General features: G+C 38.0%; 1 protein-coding gene across 3 annotated transcripts; it reads right to left on the reverse strand.

The window, feature by feature from the left end:
• Nucleotides 1–2,193: 2,193 nt before the first annotated feature.
• On the reverse strand, nt 2,194–18,314 carry LOC139134163 (ornithine decarboxylase-like). Of its 3 annotated transcripts, none has more exons than XM_070701086.1 (13): nt 18,117–18,314; nt 16,295–16,431; nt 15,833–16,004; nt 14,648–14,744; nt 13,954–14,067; nt 7,599–7,890; nt 6,889–7,023; nt 6,132–6,297; nt 5,587–5,764; nt 4,916–5,049; nt 4,370–4,496; nt 3,976–4,063; nt 2,194–3,242 (listed from the first exon to the last, which is right to left on the reverse strand). In XM_070701086.1, the coding sequence occupies exons 6-13, from the start codon at nt 7,754–7,756 to the stop codon at nt 3,053–3,055; spliced, it is 1,176 nt and encodes a 391-aa protein (XP_070557187.1). In that variant the 5' UTR covers nt 7,757–7,890; nt 13,954–14,067; nt 14,648–14,744; nt 15,833–16,004; nt 16,295–16,431; nt 18,117–18,314; the 3' UTR covers nt 2,194–3,052. The 3 variants fall into 3 exon arrangements, with proteins under 3 accessions (XP_070557187.1, XP_070557185.1, XP_070557186.1); XM_070701084.1 differs by having other exon boundaries at nt 7,599–7,771; nt 13,991–14,067; nt 18,117–18,313; XM_070701085.1 differs by lacking the exons at nt 2,194–3,242; nt 3,976–4,063; nt 4,370–4,496; ... (3 more) ...; nt 6,889–7,023; nt 7,599–7,890 and adding an exon at nt 10,524–11,798 and having other exon boundaries at nt 12,011–14,067; nt 18,117–18,286.
• Between the last annotated feature and the right edge of the window lie 6,424 nt (nt 18,315–24,738).

Consider the following 24,738-nt stretch of genomic DNA (forward strand, 5'->3'; position numbering starts at 1 on the left):
CATTGAAGATTGCCTTTTTAACGATTTCTTTCCTTCTAAATTTCAACAGCAATATGAGGCATCTAAATAAGTATTTAATTATATCAAATATTAAAGAGTATGTAAAAATATTTAAAAAAAAATAGCAAATTTATCATAAAAAACCCAAAATGCCATGGTCTTCAGGAACTATGAATGTTGAGCTTTTTAAATATAGCCAACTGAAGTAGTCATCCACCATTAAAGGTATTCGGTCACCTGTTTTTAATAGCCAATCATAAATTTTACTCGGGTGGCCGCTTTTTAAAAAGGGCGCCCCAAACGACCAGCCATGGCATACTTAGCAGCGTTGTCCGCATGTCCTTTGACATATCGAATATGGAGGACCGAAAGCCACAGGTGTTAGGGGGTTGTACGCTAAGTCCCGCCCCTTTACCATATATGGACTATGCAAATTTACGGTGACCGTGTACCATTAACAAAAGTTAACATGCAGATTTCCTAAACAGGTGCAGTCAGTCTCTCTGATTTCCTTTCTATTATTATTCTGTATGGCTTAGGACAAAAAACTCATATGATTTTACAAAAACACCTACCCCTTTATCAAGAGATATTGTTTAAGATAAGAAACGAGTAAGTGCTCAAAATTTCTACTACTACTAGTCTGTAAATTTGTCTACACATTGGAGACAGGCCAGATTTCACTGAGAAATCTAAGTTAGGTGGTACAAATCAGAGTAAATCATGGAATTTCTCAAGTACTGTGCCAAACTACTTTAAACCAACTTGATCAAATTGTGAAATACAAACTTTGGGGGGATGGGTTACCTGTCAGCAAGGATCCTATGAACAGAGCTTTCCCAATAAGTATTTTGTCTGCTCATGATTATGTTCTGAAGATCCCACATGATGAGAATGAGAAACTATTGCATTACCTGACCTATGAGATGATGTCTTGGTGACCATACACTTTGCAGAAGTGTTGTCTGCTTGGCTAACTTGACTGCAAGACTGATACACACTAGACTTACGACAAGCAGCAATACAATAAAAAGACTCTCTAGAGGGTATTTTTGTAAAAGGCACCCTTAGCCAAGCGCTGTTCTACAGCTATCATAAGATGGGACCAGAATTCTTCAGGTGCATGTGCCTGAAGTGGCCTGCCATTGTCAAATGTATTCCTCAATTCAAATTTCAAAAATTCAAAATTGGCAAAGATATCTGGAATGTGGAAAGTTTAAAATTGTTTAGAAATTGAATCAAAAAAGCCTTCCGGCAAACAAGGTCAGAGGGCATAAACAGAGAATTGTGGATAACCTCATTTTATTATCTCATTCACTGGCGAGTAAATTGGAAGAGACCCAGAAACTTTTACAAATTCGTATCCATGGCTTAATGGACAGATTGTTACATAATTTAGATGTTCCATCATATCATGCATGACATTGGTTGCATGATAACCAGACTGTCATGTACATGTAACAGAAATTTGGAAAAGCAAACAGCACTTCTACAAGTGTAGTCATAATAACATGTAAACTTTACCAATAACTATCAATATCGGTTGATTTAATTCAAGAGTGGTATATGGTAATAGGTAAAGAAATAAGATATTGTAGGGCTTGTGATTCCTACAGATTTTCAAATGAGAAACCGCTCATTGCAGACAGGGATACACATCCCAAAGACTCTTGGGGACTTTCAAAAAGTTCTATGGTCGATATAACGACATTGTGGCCAAATATGACACCTCAGTCACTCAAATGATTAGCGACAGCATTCCCGGCTTTGACTTATTAAAGTGATTCATATACTGTATCATTTCATACAATATTTAGACAATTTTGGGACCAATCCGGATGGGTGTAGCATGCTACGCTTACCCATTCCGGACACCTGGTACCACCACTAACTGTCAGTGGTTCAGGATGGTCCTACTTAAATTTGTAAATCACCAATGTCCCATGGACCTGGTAATGTATTACCTTGAATGGAAATGATTGGACCAGTTTAATGTCTTATTACACATGAAAATTACACAAATTTTGCAGATTTTTGAGAAAAATGCCAAATTATATGGAAATGCACAACTAAATTCACAAGTCAGACATAAGTGTAGTAATTTACCTGTAACTAGCCGGGAAACCCTTCATTATCGTCTACTGAACCTTGCTTGTTCAGGTTCTATTTATTAAAACACCGGAACCCAAAATGTTTGATGATGCAAAAATGATTTATTCAATTACCTGGTGACCAAAACAAAGTATCAAGAGAATTTGACATGCACTATATATAACATTACAAACTGGGTAAGTTTTGTATTTGTAATTCATGATTCAAATTGTATATTGAATGCAGTAGTTTGCTACAATGAAATTTGCATCTCATCATAGCAAAGCAACATTGACAAGCAGACTGATGCCTTCTTTAAGGGATCCATAACATTTTAAAGTTTTACCATTTATCAACAATAAAGTCTTTTAACTACTTGTATCAGAGGAATTTCCAAATAATTGATAATAAATAATCTTAATTTGGGTGAAAATATTTGTAAAATAATATTTGTAAAATACAACTTTAATCTTTGGAATAAGTAAGCACTATGTAGCTGATACGCTTGTCATGAATGTTATTTTCAGTAATAATGTTCCACAACTAATCATTGGCATCACGTCTTTCATGGTGACAAAGATCATTTTACTGGTAATATCTGGTACATTGTATGTAGGTTGCAGTCGATTTAGAAATATTATGACATCTCAACATGTAATGACAGTTTCAATGGAAATCAAAATGTACTCTTTACAAGGAGGGAAAATTTCAAACATGTTGCAATGTTGATGTAAACTTACATATTTCAGCAGATACAAAAACCCAATCAGGTTATGGCTGGAGGCCGGTTTCTTAGAAGTCGAAAGCATTTCAATACTGATGCAGATTGACCATAGACTTGCACATATAAATGATAAGATTAAAAGATCTGAAAGATGTATAACTTGATAATATCAGATAGGCATGTCAGCTGGGAGGATAAACAAGTTTTGGAATTGGATTTCAGTTTGCTAAATGTTTGTCAGAATTCTGGTCCAATTGGAATTGGCGTCATAGCCAGGGTGGGGAGGTTGCATGCTCCATGGAGTTCCCTTTCTGGGATAACCATATCCGTTCCACTCTTCAACATTTGACAGGTAGTAGTCTCAGAGCTAATGCTGTTGCTTCTTTGGAATTTTTCATTCTTTGGTAGGAGTGGCTTCAGCAGTTTCCTGAAATAAATAATATAACAACATAAGGCAAGGGTTCAACAGTTGTAACAATAAAATAAAATACACCAAATACATGTTTTGGTGGGTAGAGCCGATTTTACTACACCAGGTTTCAGTTGCTTGTCCATCATATCAATCATGTGAACTGGAATGCACTACTTTACAGGTTAATCCATTACTCTGATTTTTGAAGGGTGAACACTGACCAGATCAGCTGGACAAGGACAGGTAAAACAATAGGGTAATACTTGCTGTACTATCAGGCAGAGTGTTGTATTTTTTGATGAAATGGGCAATTTGAAGGATTATTTTACATAATGAAGAAACTGGGAAAATAAGAAAAATACACCCCAACCCCCTTGGAATGGCTTTGTATACTTTCTCAGCGGAAAATGTAAAATTGACGTATCATATTCAATCTTTAAAGTCAAGTGATTCAAAATTCCTCAACACATGTAAGGACCCTAGACAATTACTGTTATAAGTAAACAAGTTTCCATTCTGTACAAATGAGAAAAGACTCTTAGAGTCTTTATGGACATTTTTAGTGAAGGGCCCACATTCTTGTGGAGATCAGTTGTTTGATGTTTGTTACAAGTTATGCTGGAATATGTTGTGTTGTTAAGTTGTTAGTGACAAATGAACCATGCTGGAACACATGGCTCAACAGGATAAGGGTTATGTACACATTTTATGAAACAGCTGTTACAGACAGCTGTTTTGCAGGACTTACCAGATTGACTCCGTTGCAATGACGTAACACTTGGGTTTCGGAAAACCATTGAAAGTAGATGCAGCACACAAGGTGTAGGCCCCCATGTCTGCAACAGAAAAAAGTACTATAGTTTAGATATCCTTGTCTCTCACATCTCAGCTTCATGAATATTGTCACACATTCAGGTAATTTCACAAGAAATTTTATTCCAATGATTTACATTTGTAAGATCTTTGATATTTATTGTTAATTCTCTCAAAATTATAATGCGTAAAGCTACTGTATTATGACAGCGATGTCACTTTCAACCTGACAACTTTACTGCAGTGCAGTAACTGCAAAAAACCCACGCATGTCAGCAATTTTACCTGCTATACAATTCACAAAACCAATGAGTTGTGCTACAACCTACCTTCAAATACAATCCAATCGCCAACATCAAGTTCTGGCAACATACAGTGTTCCATGATACGATCTAAGCCATCACATGAAGGACCCCACACACTGGAGGAGTACCTGGGTACCCCTGGATCAACTTTCTGTAATCAGAAAACGGAAGATATGATAATTTTAAGAGCAGCATGGTATAAGTGGGTGATGAATGCTTAGCTTGTGGAAAATAGAGACAATAAAGCTAGCATTCTATATATCTAATTTTGCGAATTAGGTGGTATACCATCATGAAAATTCACAAAAATCATTTTGATAAACTCAACTTAGCAGTATGATGCCATTCAAAAGTAAATCAATTTGTAGTGCAACAATATACACAAATATAAACTGACAGCTGACAAGCAAGGAGAACATTCTTTGTAGTATTATCTGTCGGTATGCTGTACTATGCTGAGAGACAATGAGATCAACTGAAAGCCTTACAGGATTCTGTTATCATAACAGGTTTTCATGGAACAATGCAACTTTCTTAGGAAAATCTTCTGTATGAGAATTGCCAACAAACCTTGATAAGTGAGGGTATGACAGTGGCATGGTCAAACAGGAGGCAGTTGAAGGAACCGTATACACCATCGTTGCAGTAATACATGAAAGCTGGCTCATCACTCTGACTTGGTGCAACTGTGTTGGACACTAAATCTGTACAGAATATAAATTAAGTCATGTATTAAATGCATTTAATTGCTGTACATCACGCATCTATTGCTTCAATACAATCAACGTACAACGTAAGTCTAATTTTTGAAGCACACTTTGAGGGTTGGTTGCTAGGAATTGTCTACAAAATTAAAACCATAGGACAACTTTCTATGGGATTTTCTTGAAATGTTGTTCAAGTGGCTTGGAAAGTGTACAGCGGCATAGTACTTCACCGATCTACAACTTAGCTTGTCATCAGTACTTATTCTTCATCATATATAATTCAAAGTCCAACAGATTAGCATTCATCAAAGTAAAGAGAATGAAACGAGTATTGTTTAAGTATGAATATATCAGGAGCAGAGTCATAATGAACACGTGCATGTGGAGCATACTCATATACCTTGAATTGGGCACTACATGTTCAGCATTCCTAACACACACATATTTGGCAAGGTGTCAACATTTCTTCCAGATACAGTAAACAACCACAGAGGGGATAAATAAGTCAATGACCTAGGGTCAGGAGACCCTTACCTTCTGCTCCAGGAACGCAGAAAGTTTTGATATCGCGAGCAACGGCACGTTTTGCAATAACATTTACGGTAAGTGTGAAGGCAGAAGCTACAAAGTAACGTCCTGGTTCAGCAATAATACGAACACCGCAGCTTTTGGGAAAGTACTCCTCCAGAGCCTGGTTGATGCACACTGCCATCTAGTGATGAAAGAGAAGAAGGTATTACCATCTTATAGGTTTCAAGAATGGCTGGATCTTGTCATTTCTTGTCAATCTTACTTTTTAGGTTCTTGGGTAAACAAACTTACTTTCTCAAAAAAAACATCCAACACTTACAAGTGGACTTAATTTGTATGGACACATTAAATCATACGAACAAGGTGTCCAGTTGAACAAGACGGTACACAGTTAATCATAATATATTATAATTACATAAACAATGTTTCAAAGGATGCAAAATTTGTAAAATATTCCAAGCCAGTCTTCTTGCCTGTAATGCGGAGCCTTGCAGCCGCGTTACCTGTTTACACGACATTGAAAACAAGATTTTTATAGAATTTTTCACCTCTTCAAATGTGATTGCAGCAGATACTTGGCCAGGGTAACCACCGCCAATGTCCAAGATTTCAAAGTTGAAACCAAGCTGTTGACCATAGTCAAAGACCATTCTAGAAGACTGGATGGCTTCAGAGAATGCAGTAGCCTCTCTACAACCACTCCCGACATGGAAGCTGAAAAACGCAGATTTCAATCAGTAAGAGCTGGTACATATCAATTGTAACACGTACATATCTGGTGCAAATCTACCATGCTGTCAGATTGTGTGTAAAGATTTGGCTCAGAACATATGAGGATCTGGTGAAGTTCGTTTCATTGGTTCATCAATGAGGGCAAGTTGTCATCATAGCCAATCTAAGAAAAAAGTTTGTCTATTTGAACTTTGTATGTCGATGATCAGAAATTTTTTGACTCTAAATCCTTAACTGTCGCATTTTTAATCCTCTTTCTCCCAAGTGGTATTTATTTCTATGGTTTGTCTATGGAGCCCGGTAGAAAGAGGATTAATGCGTACAACACAAAACACTTGGCAATAGCTCCTGTTATTTGTCAAAGTTTTGGTTTGGATGAAAAGGGAAAGCGTGACCTTGTGAGATGCCCCTTTCGCTACGTGATATGAGATATGTATGATGGGAAAACATGCTGACTTTGTAAGAGGTATTGTACTTCACTGAATATTAAAATGTACTGCACTGAAACATCATCAAAAGATGACGCAGCCTAACAATTACTATCAATAAGGAAAGGAAACTAGGAAAAATTACCTGACGCCCACAACATTGAGCCCAAGTTCCTTTGCAACTTTGAGGAGATGGGGTGTATGATGAGGGTGGCATCCATACTTCAAGCCAAGCTGACATTGTGCAGTGGAATCATCAGTAAGGATGCGTAACACCAACCTGAAATCAATCACATTCCAGTGTCAGATCATCACGTCATCACAACATTTCTCTCTTTCATGCGAGGAAACTATCTGGAGTTAATTTCCGCTGTTCATATGTACACCACAAGGTACCATTGAAAAGTAACACATAGCTCTTCCTGAATGGCTTTAACTGCTGTCACATTTATGGAAAGCTGACATCAAGTGAATATGTCCAGTTGATTAAGGGAAATTGAAATAGCAGAAACACCATATGCCACACAATGCTTGAAATGTCAAAGTTCTAATAATACATTGCCGATAAAAACGGTCTGTCATCGGTCTAAGTACCTTCTAACTGGGAAATGCAGAGAGATCTGACTCAAGGAGTACAAACAGTATTTATCAGTTTTTTTTTATCAGCAAATTATTTTGGAGGGCGTAACTTTAATTTGTCGATTCTTGATGCTCTTCTGGCTATTGTTGTGTTACGTAATATAGCTTTAAGAGGTGGATGCTAGCACTGGGAAAGGGCTAATAATTGAAAAGCACACCTATTTTGGGCAAATCCAACATGTAATCACTGTTGAAGTAATAGATGTATATGCTTACTTAGCATCAGGGTAGAGACGTTTCACTTTTTGGAGTTCCATTTCATTGTCGAATGTCATGAGACTGACATCTCTCTCGGCTGCAAACTTCAAATGAGAGTTTGGCTTGCATGGATTAGCATACACGATGCGGCTTGGTTCTACTCCCATGTCAGTCATTGTCTGGATTTCCTTCTGTGAAGCCCAAAAAAGTGATAATTTCAAACCTGTTCTTAGTATTGATGTGACAACCAAAATGTTAATGAAAAACAAGAATAATGCACAGGTTTCATAGGCAGTGCCTGGAGGCTTGTCTGATGGAAATGAACCAATTTAGAGTACAGTTAAACCTGTCTATTAAGGACACCTTCAGGAATGGGAAAGTGTCCTTAATATAGAGGTGTCCATAATAGACAAGTTAAATTCTATTCAAAGTGTAATATTTTGGTTTGATAAACCTGTCCGTAATAGAGAGGTGTCCGTAAGTACAGGTTTCACTGTACGTCTAGAAGGAAAAGTACACTGCACGGAACATATTACGTAAGTTCAGATTTTGAAATATTTCTCTGTTAAGACTTAAACAATTTACTTCAGCTATCTGAGGATTACTGTCACTAGCTAAACACAAATTTATTTTTTTTAAAGTCAATTTCTGTCACCATAAAAAATATAATACAGACTATTTTTTTCATATTTTCCCCACTATTTTGATCAAAAACTGAAGGCTATGAAAAGTTATCCATTTGCTTCAAAGTTATCATCTTTAGTTACAAAAAAAAAGGAAAACTATTGCACTAGAATTTTTAAGGGAATAATTATAGCACTCTTGGAGAAAGGCTTATTGTTATTTTACGACTTATCCGGACACCAAACTTGCTAATTACCCAGCAATGTCGCTGACGACATTGAGACTTTGTTCGGTAATTACCAAAGCACTTCGTTGATTCAAGTTGACACTAGAGTGAAGATCGGGTTGCATTCGCTTCGTTGGTGGCAGGGAGCTGATAAGATAATTTTCACGATGGCATGAACTATTTTGTTACAGGGGTTTATGCACCCCTCAACACTTTTGTATTATACATATAGATATTTCAAAAAAATAATGACCGGTAATAATCAGAAAAAAACTAGTGATGTGTGATTTCCGTGGTCTTCTTCGTTTCAGTACAACAAAAATAAATACACACACGTTTGCTCTGCTTTATATGTAACTATTTCAAATGGTTTGTTCGAATTGTCCACTGTGTTCATCGTTCTTTACGCGGCAAAATTCAACGGTTTTTCAGCATAGCATTTCAGCATAGCATTACACGCACCGTCTGCATTTGCCGCTCTCCACACGCTAGTACGCTGTCATTCGCGAGAGAGAGCGTGTGTGTTTGAATCCGTTATTTCCTAGTGCATGGACGGTGACTGCAGCTCTTGGTTCGAAGTTCAGTATGTCTAAGGAAACTGATATAAACGTACGAACGAAGATCGTTGAACTGTCCGCGGACGGAAACAGTATACGTAAAATCTCTAAACTGTTGCATATACCGAAGAGCACAGTGTATGACATCCGGACTCATTTTGAGACAACAGGTTTGGTTCAAGCTTGGAAAAGAGGTAGAAGGCGACGGTCTAAAAGACGACCAGACGTTGTTGAATTTGTTGAGTTTCTGAAATGGAACAAACCATCGATTACTTCCTCGGAAATCCGAAGACAATTACTTCGGCAAGGATTGTGCAATGACGAAAATCTTCCAGGAGTGTGCACGATAAGCAAAATCCTACGCGATGATCTCAATTACTCTTTCAAGCGGATACAGAACGTTGCCAGAGAACAGCAAACGGAGAGAAATTTGCAGAGAATTTTCGAATATATCGACGCGATGTCTCAACTCAACCCTCAAACCGTACATTTCTTCGACGAAACTGGTGTCAAAAAAACAACTGCAAACAGACAATATGGTCACAGTCGAAGGGGACGTCCCGCCGTGGAAGTTCAACGCTACACTTCCGATGTGAATTACACGATCAATCTACTGCACTGTGCGCGTGGAGTAGATCATTTCAATGTTCTCGACGGACCGTCCAACGGACTCGAAATGATTCATTTTTTCGAGGAGGCAATGGAAGTCACCGATGAAGATGGACAGCCTATTTTGATCCCTGGCGACACAGTTGTAATGGACAACTGTGGCTTCCATCACGGCAGATTGGCGGAACCCTATTTGCGCCAACTTTTACAGGAGCGGCAGGTTAATTTGGTATTTCAACCACCGTACTGCCCTGAGTTCAATACTTGTGAGTTGTGCTTTCGGTCCATCAAAGGATATCTGCGTAAACATGACATTTTCGCCGTAGAGTTCACCGAAACTGCCATCATTGAAGCAGTTTCTGAAATCACACCACAGATGTCTCGAAATTTGTTCAGATGTTGCGGATTTCCACTCTTTTGAAACCTGTGCAGACTTGCAGTGTTACATGTATGTGTAACAAATAGTTAGGGCATATTTAGCCCTGCGTACGATGCTGTGTGTTCCGCTACAGCTAATAGCCCCGGGGCTATTCATATCGGGCTATTAGCTGTAGCGGAACACACAGCATCGTACGCAGGCTAGGGCATATTTAGCCGCGCTATCTCAGGAAGAGACGAGAATGTGAACATGTTCCGTAATGCTCGCGTCACATACTGATACGCTCGACTCGATGTTGTTTCAAAGCTTGTGATGAGAATAAAATTTGTCATTGACATGACAAAGTATTTTAATTGTAATAATTTCGTTTTGGTTTCGTTTTGGTTGAAATAAGGCAGTGTTACTGCTTCACTTAAAAATGTTCCATATCTCGATCCTAAATTTGCACTCCCCTCCCACCTTGGATGTTACATGTATTTTACGTCCATGTCCATTCACACAGAACCACTCATCACATGTCATAGAGTACACTTATAAAGCACTTGATAAAATAGAGAGAAGGAACAACCTTTTAATGAAAAAAAAAAACCCAGACAAACATTGACTAATACAACAAAAAACTCCGTTACCAGTTTACAGGTAGAGAAACACTGGATTTACATCCGGATACTTTTGAGAATGTGGATATCTGAACTATGTAAAATGCCTATTGTAGTATTGTATACGACTACAAGTGACTCTTTCGGCAAGAAATTGAAAACGAAACACGCTTAGTAAATACAACATGTAAAAACTCCTCCAACAAACCTCAACAACTTCAATAATAATAGCCTTTATAAAGAAATGAACCTTGTCTGTCAAAAGCACGTAACTGTCATTGTCCCAGCTCTCGTCCCACAAAAGTGCGACTTCGTTGAACAGTAAATTACATATCGCGAACAACCACGTGAGAATGAACTTGATCAACTGAGACGCAGCGCGTGTGTTTGTCTATTTTGGTACCGTAGTTGGTGTCTGACTCTGAAGGAGCAACGCGGCCTCAAACAGTGCGTTCATATTTGACGTATTTTCATGAGCTCCGTCACTGTTGTGAGATACATTCGTTATGGTTGGCGGTGTTTGGGGCGCAGTGGTAGTAAGCGTCTCCGTCAACCGATCTCGTCCTAATTGTCGTTGATAATCACTTGACCCCACTTCAGACGTATTACCCGTGTTGTCAGTAAACTGACGAACAGCAGTCATCGTTTCGCTGGTGCGACTCTGAAGCTGGTTGTCGCGGGGACGGGACGGCCTTGTTAATGAACTCAAAATTTCTGGGGCCGGAGGTGGGGGATTTTCGACAAACTGACTACCCATTACGTTCCCAGTATTTGATGTCCAGTGACTTGTTGTGCAAAAATCCCATTCCATAGCCTGGAAAATTCCCTCCCGAAAAGGCATTGGCGATGGTCTTGTGGGCGGGATAACTTGCATGGGCCGATGAAAGTAGTCAAATTGAGAGTGAATAGCTGTTGGCGGCGACATGTATCCTACTGGTGTATGGAAGCCGTACGGATACCATGGTGGAGTGTAGGGATAGAAATTGGGATCGTCTCGACTTGCAAAATTCCGATCGGGTTTCGATTTTCGCCGAGGTACAACTTCGTCTTCATCCGATGAGGACGGCAAATTGGCGTCATTTGCACAGGTCTTATCGCTGGGAGGCGGACGGGCGACGGCTTTGCAGGTACTCCTGAGACTTTTTTTGGTGCGCTTGCCCGTGCAGCTTGCTTTCATTTCAACATCAGAAACTACATTGTCTTCACCACTCTTCACAGGAGATGCTGATGAAAATGAAACATGTAAGCTTAGTTGAGTAATCTGTCAGACAAATAGTTCTTGACAACCGTGTGAACTGACACATTCAAAAAACAAACATCTTTCCGAGGCGAGGCTGATATATACGTACAAGTAAAAATACACTTTCCGCGGCAGATTTGCCAACTTTTTTGCGTTGCCATCTAAAATGGTTATAAAAAACATGAAAGGTACTTACTCATTAAAATGTTGTAAATTTTAGTGCAAGACTCTTCATCCGATTTAGTAATAGTGTCGTTTTCTAACTTCATGAGCTTCATCTGTTCTTTGATAACTCTAGAAAATTCTTCCCGATCAGCTTGAATGGTCGAAGGAGCAGGAATGTTCTTCGCTTTGTTGTTATAACCTTGCCTCAAAATACTGATATCACGCTGGAGTGAGACTTTTCCCGACTGGGTTCGGCAACTGTAACGTTCTGGGAAGGCGGCAATCATTCTCGGTGTTAACGTGGTAGTGAACACACTTGTTGATCTGCTTTGAAAGTCGTGAAGTTGTTTTACTTCGTCTTCTTTTAGTGCTATGTCCTTCGTCAGTTGGCTTTCTTTTTCTTTGAGTTTCTTTAATCGGGCCATAAAGTCGTGTTTATGTTTATCCTGCCGGCCACAGAATATATCCCTTGCATGGCTCGCCGAGAAGGCACCCTTCACTATTCCTGTTGCCGGTGGATTTGTGACCACGGCGATGACATAGGTTACACGTGCTCCTCAGGTTGCGTCCAACTGGTTTAGCTTCAGTTACCGGCCTGTTCATTTCATTTTTCTGAGCGATTACGGCAACTTTTTCATTCTTTAGTGAAGCTAATTCATCGAGAAGTTCATCTTCCTTTTTTTCCTTCCACTTTTTGGACTGAATCTCTTTCTCGAACTGAGGACCAAGTTCTCTAGCGCGTACACTTCGTCCACTTCCGCTTTCTGTGTGCTCGTCACTTTGATATTCACTGATGCGGGATCGAGCTTCACGTTTGTCCGTCTTGCCGACCATGTGACCTGCCGCTGGAGAACAGCCTTCACTTACGAGAAGTTTCAGTCGTAGATAATCCGCGTTTGGGATCGGTACAGCACATCTGTAAGCATCTTGCAAATCGTAATCATTGTCACTTAGTGTGATGACAGTTCCTTCGTCATTCACATACTGTAATTGAAAGGTCGCACCTTGGAGAGATGGTATTTTCTCGGCTATAAACGTCAAAAGATCGGTGTAACTTTTGAAGTTTTCCTCAGTGTATACCTGCCGCGTTCTCCCACGATAAGATATTTGAAACTGATACATGTTTCCAGGAAATATGAAGTGTTGAAGTATGCATGCGATGAGTGTGAGACACACCAAAGTCAGACGTTTACCGCTCAAAATTTGAAGTGAAAGCTCTGTAGGTAAATCTTTGGAAACTTACCATTCTCAATGTAGGAGGTTTTGGGACAAGTTTGGCAGAAATGCCTTTCTTCGTTTTTTACAAAGTATTTCAGTATCAAAATGAGGACACAAAAACAATTTTATACGGATGCAACTACTTTTATTTTGTTTTTACAATGTTATTACTATTATTTAGTGCATAAAACTATCTCGTAAACATTGCTTTATTCCCAAGTGCTGTGTGGTTCATCAACCCCTGTAACAAAATAGTTTATGCCATCGTGAAAATTATCTTATCAGCAGCTGCATACTCCCTGGCGCCCATGAAGCGAATGCAACCCGATCTTCACTCTGGTTTCACGTTGAATCAACGAAGTGCTTTGGTAATTACCGAACAAAGTCTCAATGTCGTCAGCGACATTGCTGGGTAATTAGCAAGTTTGGTGTCCGGATAAGTCGTAAAATGACAATAAACAATGCAAGCAAACTGTTTGCAATGGACGTTTTATGAAACAATGTGAACAGAGAAAACTACTAGATCAATAAGAACAGATTAAAACCCGCAGTTGGTCTTATTCTGAAAAAAAAAGTCTGCTTGATATTAAATTCATTCACCTAAAATAAGGAGACAGAGAAGAAATGACAGGTAAATGTGCATACTCAAAGTTTTGACAATGTCCATACACACAGCTGCTTAGAATGTTTTTTCTTTCAAATTTCATCCCTTTTCCTCCATTTTTTTGGAAACTATATTTAAAGGCAGATTAAGACAACCCTCTGCAGAAGAACATATCAAAGATCAACTCACCTTGCTCGCGCAGTCAAAACCAGTTCCCAAACCAGCGAGAACTTGAAGAACTGCAGGAGTCTCATTGCATTTCACAGCTATTTAGAAGAAAGACAAATAACTCATGTAGAACACTGAAATCACTTTTTAAGGTGAACCTGTATATAAGTGAAAATTACAATGTAGCATTAAATTAGCCTCCTGCTCAAAAACATGGAAATTTTAAGGCCAGATTTTCACAATTTTCATAAAACACATGGCAGTCTAACAAATGATGAACCAATCCTCATCAGTTCACAGGAAGCCTATTTGATCTTCCATGAAATGTATCAGTTTGTTGTCTATTGTCTGATACAATCTGAGAGTACTGACTTGCAATCAATGATCTACAAGAGGTATCTAAGAAACAAACCTAATGCCCCAAAATATGATAAATTTCATGGGTTTATGATTTCAAGTGTCAAATTCATGGGCAGTCATAATTAAACTGTTTAATCTTGATTCTGAGTTTAGAGTGAATTGTTAACTATCCTCTTTCAAGACAAAAAGCTTGCACAATCCGCACATCTTTTTACTTCCTTTTTTCAAATAATAATCTGTAGACTACCAAGAGTGGTCAGAAATCCGTAAGTTGTTAACACACAATGGTAAATATTGCAAATTAAAAGGAAAAGTTACCATAGAAAGGTTCCACTCGAGGCAGCAATACCCTCCACTTTTCATACTTTCGTACGATATCCCCAAGGTCCAATACAAAGAAGGCATCATCAGTTTCCTGTAAACATGGACATATTTCACGATGATTTATTCATACTGACTGACAAACTCTTGTTTATCAGAAGTGGAAGTCTTACAAACACGAGTTTACTGATTCAATTCTCACTTGTGAGTATAGGCCCATAAAATGACAAACTCTACCAAAAGGTGGTACATTTTGGATCAACAATAACACACCACCTATTCGTATATTCATCTTTGGTATTCATAGGCCCCTTCACACACCTCTTATTCAGTTAAAGAAGTATTGTGCTCAATCTTGTTATTTTTAACAGTTGCTGCGTTAATGTCCTCAAATAAACAAATACAGTGATATGTCAAAGTGGAACTTGGGAAATGACACGGAAATTGAGACTGGTGCAGCACCTGGCCCCTTTCCAATATGGAAACAAGAACATCATTTGCATATCACAAGCTGTGTTGAATAAATATTGCACTTTGGAAATTTATTATGGCTAAATTGGGAAGTAGAAAATTGTTTTATAGTGTGAATCATACGTAGAACTCAACAGCTTCCCTCTTCATGCCCAAGGCATTATACCAGTTTGTCATATATCATTTTCACAATTAACAAGTTTCCAAAAAAAATAGCCTATAGCAGGTAAAAATTGGGGCTTCTCTCATTTTACAAATACAACAAAATCAAATGTATGCATACACACATATAACATTGTAAAAACAATTTTGTTTCTGAACTTAAATTTTTTATGTTCTTTCACATGAAAGTTAGTGTATTTGAAACTATGAGGATCAGTATCGGTAATTTTTTATTTTTTTTTCATTATCTTTGTTTTTAACTACAGTTTCTTGTTCTATTCCCAAAGCATGTTGAGATGCACAGTATTCAGCTTGCCAACCGAATTTGCACACATGTAGATTGCACTATCACTGTTGAATTCTTGTCAGGACCAGACTTCAATGTATAATCAATGACAGTGTGCATATAGGCACTGTGTTGGCAAACTAAATAGTAACTGTTGAACATGCTTTAGGGAAAATAATGACTTGCAATTGACGTATGAAACAAAAATAGTGGGAAAAGTAAAAGGTTACAGCTACTGGCACAATTCTTGCTGTTTGTCTTACCTCCATTGTATGGATGGCCACCTTGTTAGCCACAATATCCCGAACTGAAGTGCAATCACTGGTAACATCAACACCAATATTTTGTCCAATCATATTCTTCATTTTGAGTATTTTAGATGGAAACAAAAATAAGTGGGGACCCTGTCCAGGAATCTAAGAAATACGCAGTAAGCTGGAAAACAAACCAGTATGTTCATTAGAAATATTCTAGGAACAGCTTTAATTGATTTAAAAGCAGCGAACCATACCAGTGTTCATGAAATTGGTTATTTGGAGAGGGGTACCGATACAGACATTTCCTAGAGCAAGAACATTTAACTTTGCACACTTTGAGAAGATCATACACCTGAATCAATTAAAACTTTTAGTCACACTGTTGCAGTTATAAGTAATAAATTGCAAACATGCAAATGATGGGAAACTATTTTTGATAAACTATGTCAATGTAATGAAACTACTTACACAGCAAACTCAAAGAGTTGGGTTTTCAGCAAATATCAGCTAGGATCCCAAGGTGCTTCAAAGTTGCAGTCTAGCTGCTCACGGTAGAGGCACAGCCCTTCAGGATGCTTGATGTATAGTTTACTGCAGTGCCCACCCTGGAAAGAAAATGTAAATTTCTTGAAAACTGCATGCCAGAGAGTTCTTTGAACTTTGTCAATATGCCCAAATATTCCACATTTGTAATTTTCCCATGTTATACTGATACCAAACTGCTGTCTTAACCCTGCCAAGTTCATATGTCATCTCCAGGTAAAGTAGGTTAAAAACTGTGAGGCATACCAGATCCATTATGATGAATCAAACAGAACTTGAATATCTGTAGGCCCCCTGAATACTTAGTAGATCCTGTTGATTGATTTAACAAACCAAACCTGTCATAACATGGAATCAAGTAGCTAAAGTACCCATAAATTTGGCTCAATACCACATTTTACCGACTTGACAGAGTAGAAAGTATTACTGTCTGGCAGGATTAGGGTTAAAGTGAGTTTTTCGATGCATAGCATTGGAAAAAACAGCATATGAAATTCTGCCTTCTTCATAATGTGATCTTTATTCCCTGCTTCAAGAATCCAGACATTTTTAGGTAAGGTGCCCCTCCTACGTCACATTCCATTGCCTCTTTTAGGCCTCTGCCATGAACTTGAAATTCTGATTCAGAGGAAAGTATTCCAGGAAGTACATGTCTGACTACTGCTTATGGGAAACCCTGTAGCAACCAGACATTTGTGAGACCATGGCAAGTAATTTTTGCAAAATATTAATAAAGTCTTGTATGATTTCATCAGTTGTACTTGTTTGTAATCTCATGGAGAATGGTTTGAAATTTCTTCTCCCAAGTCCATGCAAACGTATTATGCAACAAATCCAAAATACCGTAAATCTACAAGTTTTAGAATGTTACAGTTCCATAATACTTTTTCTTCTAGATTGGAAAGAAAGATAGCCATCTCCTTACATAATTATTCTAAATGCATGTTACATACTGCATGCTTGTGTTTACCGTAACGATAACAGAGTAGATACAACGCCACGTCTTCGATGTAGTACTATTACAGTGGTTATCTGAGAAGCTATGTATGTAATAATGTATTAAATTTGTGTCCACGCCCCCGCCGGGCGAGCACGTTTTGGTTTTGGCTGTAAGCTAGACTCTTTCACAGTATTTCTCTCGGTTGTGAAATAGTCTCAACATCTTGACAAACAGAGTCCCCTCGTTAAGAAAATACTGATGATGTAAATGGGCCTTCACAGTGGCTGAAACATGCTTGGATAAGCGCCAACCCCATGCGAAAGAAGCCTGCACATGCCCGTTCGAAAAAATGGCGTCATGACAGACTCGACAGCGGTAACAGCTTGTCTTGAAAGCTAAGGCGAATTATGGATGATAAAGCTAGATTATGGTAATCGTGCAATGTAATACTCCAAATTTATAATTCACAATTCAAACGTGGCAACAGGACCCCTCTGCTGGTCCAATGATAATGCCAAACATTTCAAGAAGCCATACGAGTGTGAAACGGAAAGCCACACAACAAACGACATTCCAATGAATATATCCATTTAAATGAGTCTTTGTCGAAAAAATGCCAAACAAGCCCGTTGATACACTGAATTTGAGGTTTCAGTTATATAAAAGTATTAAATATCGTGCGACATTCTCGAGACCGTACAAAAATGAGTAATGTCTGCGGTCATGCTTTCAATGAACATGCAGTCGCCACATTTTCCAAAATTTTCAATGGCAGTTATAGTCATGTTATACATCATTCAAACTCACCTGGACAGGTAATTCCCGCACTTGGTAGCTCCTTCTGCTTTTCGGGGGAATTTTGGCGAAATTTAAAAGCGAATAATCTTCAAATTCTTTCTGAAAAGATAGTCAGCTGTAGTTGCAGTTACTCATTGCCGCGGCGCGTAAATGACAGCGTGGTAACGAGAAATATCATGTAGCGCCGATTAGTAAGACAGCTCACTCAGGCGATAAATATTCGTAATACGCGGCATCGCTGTGTGGGAAGAAGACGATTTTAACATTTATTTCAGAATGTATGCTCACCAAAATAATATTTTTATTCATATTAAAAAATTCAAGTACTTTGAAAAAATTCAGGTTCATGTGTGTAAAATATATATACCTCGTAATATCAAAACTACTTTTTTACATTGCCAAGTCTGCGGCAGCTATAAATAGCAGCCGTAGCCACGACTGTACGGCGCCTATCTGACAAAACGTGCTTATCTAACAAAACTCTTTTTACCAATAGCCTAGGGAGTCACTTAGCCAGCCAGTGCACTTCTCTGCCATATGTATCACTGCAACTACATGGTGGTATTATGCCATCGGAGTTAGCCGATAATGATCGATAAAGCATACGGTACTTTTCGCTTTGTGACAAAGTGAACCAGGTAAGTATATATACATGCTATAAGTTTAATATTATGCATGGATGGACCTTAATTTAACTCGACTCGCCAGCGTCAACATGCAGAATCGATAATTTTGAAATTGTGTCATTTTGGTACCCCGCGATAGTGAGCCCTCTAGTGACAGCATTAGTGTTGGTGTTTGATTCAGCCTGTTTCCGTTTTATCTTGCACTTGTCTCAGTGCATCCTGTCTCTTACATTAATAAGCAGAAGATAAGTGAAGCATGTAGTGTCTCAACTACAGTGAGCGAGCCTGGCGGCTGATACTAGAGCAACCATAATGAGAGAAGTTCACAGAACAAATTACTCCAAGAGAGTTTATAGCCACAGTAACACTAAATTTTGAGTATTTTTTCCAACAAATTTGTTTGGTGCATTCAACTCTATATTCCCATTTAACTCTCTTAAGTGTGATTAATGACCAAGTTTTTTCACCTCGCTGCATGGTCATTATTATTCACTCAGTGTGACAGTTTTCATATTGGGTACCGTAGTGCATTTCACCCAATGCTGTTTCATAAATGACAAGCACTACGAAATCTTACCTTTTGAAACATTATTGTGTTTATCCTCAAACTGTTAACTTGAGTGTTATCTTGGAGGGGGGGATCAAGTTGCCAAATTTTGACCCCATGTTAAGTGCATAAAAATAAGACTGTTATCACTGTAACCCGACCGACGTCGTATTTGGAATGTGATTATGGCTAAATATTGATCATTTGAAACTTCAAAACCCTGAATTTCAATTTTGATGTGTTTAGAAACTGTTTATAAACTGTATATATTTTGTGATAATTAGTTAAGTTAATCCATGGACGACTCAACAATATTTCAACGCGTGTGGTGCTTACCTACCAGACACATGGGCTGTCTCTGTGTGTTGTTTTCAGCACCTTTTATCATACAGCTTGGCTACCTTTGCCAAGTTTGTATCCCGAAATAGCTTCCACCTAAAAAAAATATCCAAAATGGGATGGCAGCATCACCTAACTTAATATGCAGTTATATGACTTGTAAATTGCTATCACTGATAGCAATCAGTACTGATAGTATCAATACCGAGTGAAGTGAGTACAATGAACAGCATGTCATTAAATATCCGAAAACTGAAGTCGTCTGAAAACTGTCACACTGAGTGTACAATGAATATTATTGTTGAAAATGGAATTTATAGTCTGGACTTTGAATTCTTTTGTATACAATAACAATGGCTTTTTCTGATGTCAAGACTAAAACAATTCGAGATTCCAAAGACTGCAGGGCATTCCACCATTCTATGTGGAATAGAATTGGAATTTGGAGTTGACACACAAAACAGTACCACTGGGAAAATATTAAAAGAAATTGTGTTACTTCAGCTTTTAAAAAACCAGTACAAGTGAAGTAAGAATAGAGGAATCGTTCCCACATTCTTCTTCCCCAACCAGGATATCAAACAGTTCACATCTAATGACGTGTCAATGAATGGCCACCAGCTCTTGCTGAATGCTTTTTTCCTGTTGTATTTTTGTCTATGTAATATCTATATTAAAGCTATCGTGTGACACCAAGTATGGCTCAGCATTCTCCCCATAGCAATAAAAGAATATCAGCCCATTCATGTACTCTAATTTTGGGAAAATAAATGAAATTCATTAATATAAAAATTAATCATATTGTAATGAAAATTAGCCAATGCCTGATAACTACTTCCAAGAGAAAGATTCTTGGCACGGTCCCTCCACTGTGTGCTAGGTAATGGAGTCTTAAGTACGCAGTGTTGTATCAGACTAATACCTTAGTTACTTGATAATACCTTGGCAACAGTTGGTATATACATAGACAGTAAGCTTACAAGCAGTGGACAGGGAGCCAGCTTACATTTGTTTCTAAATCCCTCTTTCTCCCAGACAGTATCATTTCCCCATCTACCAAGTCAGAAAAAAGTGGTATTGAGCCAAAACCATATGTATTTTCACTCACTTGGCTTGGTATGTAGAAGTCATAGTTTACAGTATCTCTGTCTTCAGGGACCGTCATATTTTCAAGTCTTCATTAAAATACACTATATGGGACATGTTTTGCGTTACTAGCTTTAACCAACTTGACCTGATGGTGAAATATGAACTTTGCAGGAAATTTAACTATACATTCCTGAGCCAAAGATAGTGTAGATAGGACAAGAATTTTTAAATATATTTTGATGAAATTTTTCCAAACTTAGCCATGGCATTACCACTTACATTGACTTTACTATTTTATTTTATATCTCAACAAAGTTTGATACAACTGCCAGGCAGCTGTTTTTTAAGAAAAAATTTCCCATGTTACAGATCAATAAATGTGGCTGCTGCATTGTACATTGGCACATTAATTTATAAGAAAACACATTGTAATGTTCGAAAAGTGAGAAATCGAGCGAATTGTTTTCTTTATTTCGCCTCTGCAATTTTCTCTGAATGTTAAGCCAAAAACTTCAGTTCTGATTGTTATTCCGATTTAGTCTGGTCCCCTGCCCATTTCTACTGCTTGCTGTGCTGCTCACAAAAATAGGGTTAGGTATGGGCTACTTTAGGGTAGCAAATTACGTCCGAATTTTGACTGAAATGAACACAGTCACCTGACAAGATCATGTGATCAGCATATGTGTATAGTGACATGCTTGGATTTGAAATTAGACAAAACATTTAAACTTGAAGTTATTTGGATGTCTTCACTTTTAAGCCTCTGACTTTGTACCTCTATGATGGCATTTACTGGTGAAATGAGGATTATGGTATATGGTTTTTTCTAAGACATGACAGACTATCCCTCTTTTCCAATCTACGGCATTGATTCTGACATGAGTTTTTTTTCATTCAATTTTCACATAGGATTCTAGGTTTGGGAAACCAAGGAGGTAAAATTACTCCATGTGCAAATGGCATCTAATGTTGGAGATAACTCAAGGTTGGAAATAAATTCAATGCAGTCATTGAGGTTGTACTCTCACTCAATGACAGCCATGCTTACAATACCTGACTACATTACTGAACAGTGCAGCCAGCGGTAGAAACGGGACAGGAGACCAAGATTAACTCTGAATATACATTTCAAAATATTTCAAAAGAAATAAGGTTGGATCTGAATCCAAACTTTGGTTTGATAATCTTCATACATGTCCCTTTGTAGTTGTCAAGCTATAGTTTATGAGGTGAAATCATCAAAACACCAGAGAATTATGGAAATGTGAATCCTTACATCAATGTCACAATCCTTGAATGTAGATCTAATCTTTGCTTGAACGGGAATTTACAAGACCGTGGGCACACAATAGGAAGATTACTGATGACCCAGCCATTTGCGTACCAGATGGAATTCAGTTTTTGAATTGTCATAGCATTGCTTTGACTGTATGAGAAATCCTGATGGGCACTTTCGGGACATATGCAAATAGTCGTAAAGGGAACACATTTTGAAACATATGTGTTTTCCGACAAGAAACGGAACATTTTTTCAGTTAATTTTTGACTCAAGATAGTCGCTACATATTCACAGACATCATATGTAAGACTCAATGACAATGAATGCCTGAAAAATGGGAAAGTCATGAGATTCTTGGACAAAACATGCCACCTCCAATCAGTAGCGTGGCTTTTTTACATTTGCATAGATTTATGATAATCCGGCTTTTATAGGGGAAGTTCCTGTTTAAAAGCTTTTATGTATCCTACACATTTGTCACTGTAGATTACTTTATTTTTGCTCAGAATTTATTAACAACAAACCATTAAAGGTATACTGTCACCTGTTCCAATTTTGCCACAGTTACCATGGAAAGAAAAAATCTAACCAATCACAGATTTGAAGCAGCTGGCTGCTTTTTAAAAGCAGTGCCCTCACAGGGGCATTTTGAATACTAAGGAATACCCCTTTGACCATATATGAGCCTATTTAGATTACAGGTGACTGTATACTTTTAAAGTAATATGCGCCTCGAAAGTGAAAGACTTAAACTTTTGCTCAAACTTTCCTCAATGAAACTTTCGACCATTCTCCTACCAAAGCAAGAAGAAAAATCACGGGTCACCATGCAAACTTTGGAACTAGAGATACAAATTACTTGAAATTCCCCGATATTTGAAATTCAAAATGGCCGCCATCCCTGTGTTAACTCTATGGGAAAAAAATAAAATTTTCAATTTTCAAAAAAACTAAGACGGTGAAAACTTTTTTTTTACCAAGAGCTTTAAAATGAGCCCCCACAAGTGGTAGCTCAGAAGAGAATTGATAAAATTTGAAGGCCTGAATTTCTGTCCCCGATGCGCGTTCTACCTTAAGTTAAACCAGAAATTGCTCAATTTAAATAATTGTACAAAATGCCTGAAAAACACATTTTACAAAGTGCACTAAAAGAGCAACTCTGTAGTACTACAAAGTTGATAAAACATACCACTCAATAACAACCCCACAACAGTATGGCAAAAGATTTGAAAATTACATTGTGGGCTTGTGACCCCTTGACAAATTACTAGGGGTGCCAACATGTCAACAGAGGGGAATCCCCCATCCCCCTGTGTGGATGAAACACTGATGTCAAAGTTGCTGTTCGATGTGCCTTTAAATAGCGATTTTCTGACAATACTTCACATTGATGTGTAAATGTTAGTTACAGACTTAAATGATGTGGTTAAATAATTTAACATTTTGCACGTAGTTTGTGTGACCTAAATGTGCACAATGTCAACTGTTAATGTAAGGTTATCGTCATTCTTTTGGACCCAAAATCATCCTCCAACATTAGCGTTGGTCTCTAAATTGAATTGGAAAGCCTGTTGTTTGAGGGCGCTCGGGGGGGGGGGGGGGGGGCGTCCACAAAAGCTGTATCAGGGCTGTAAAGGTTTATCATATGCCTTATACTGCCTAGATAACAGTAGAATTAATATTTTACATAGTCTGTAGTATTTTGGAATGCAAATATCGCTTATTCAGTTGCCGCTTTGAAGTAATAAATCACAAAGCTCAGAGCCGTATTCCCAAGCTCTTGTGGATTTACATTAATATGCCACCATTTGTTTACATTCTGTTGCTCTTGAAATGGGCACTCCAGCCGGGCTAAAGACAATTCATGATAGATTGATGCTGACAGTTCTGACATTCACCAGATCAAATCATCAGTATCCTACTTCAAAATACAGTTTTGTATGGTGTACAATGTAGTCAACAACTGTTGAATCTGCTACACAGAAAACACTGTTGAAAACGATAGCATAAAAAGTATAGATCAGGATTTTGGACACGTTCATGTTCATCTAGGCATATGATAATATATTTCTGAACATTTGGTCGGAGCTGCAGTTTCTCGTTTGACTCCCTAGAAGATGGTTTAATGTCAGGTTTGTCTACACAGCTGTTGTGTGTACAATCCACAAGATTATTTTTGGGAATTCAATCATCGCTGAACTTGAATTCAATAACAATAATATTGCCTATTACTCATGTATAGACTATGTTTACATCCTAAGTAAAATCAATCCACATGCCAAACGGAGTAGAAAAGGAATACAGAGTTGATAAAAATTGAGGAAAAATTCTAAGGAGGACAGATTCTTGAAGGAAAAGAATTCATTTTTTTGCTCACATTTGGTGTACCAATGTGAGGTTATCGTATAAGCTGAATCAGTTCATTTGCATCTGATTTGCATGTCTGTATGTCTTTATATTTGTTGGTATGTGCGGCTGTATGTCCCATACCGCCAAAGCTACCATCTCAGTATTTGGTGTACAGGTAGATGCAGGGGTTGAGATGTGAATTTGTTCAAATGAACATTTCAGTGTCAAAAATGTGCAAATGAGGTAAGAAAAAGTGAAATCCTGCAAATGTGCAGGAGTGATGACAGTGAGAAACAGGCAAACTCCACTGATCTTGACTCATTTTCTGTCATTGTTTATGAAATATTACATATTAACAGACCAGCTGCAACCATAGACAGTAGATGGGGGAAGACTGTTTAT

Source organism: Ptychodera flava, chromosome 5 (genome assembly GCF_041260155.1).
Source record: "Ptychodera flava strain L36383 chromosome 5, AS_Pfla_20210202, whole genome shotgun sequence".
NCBI lineage: Eukaryota > Metazoa > Hemichordata > Enteropneusta > Ptychoderidae > Ptychodera > Ptychodera flava.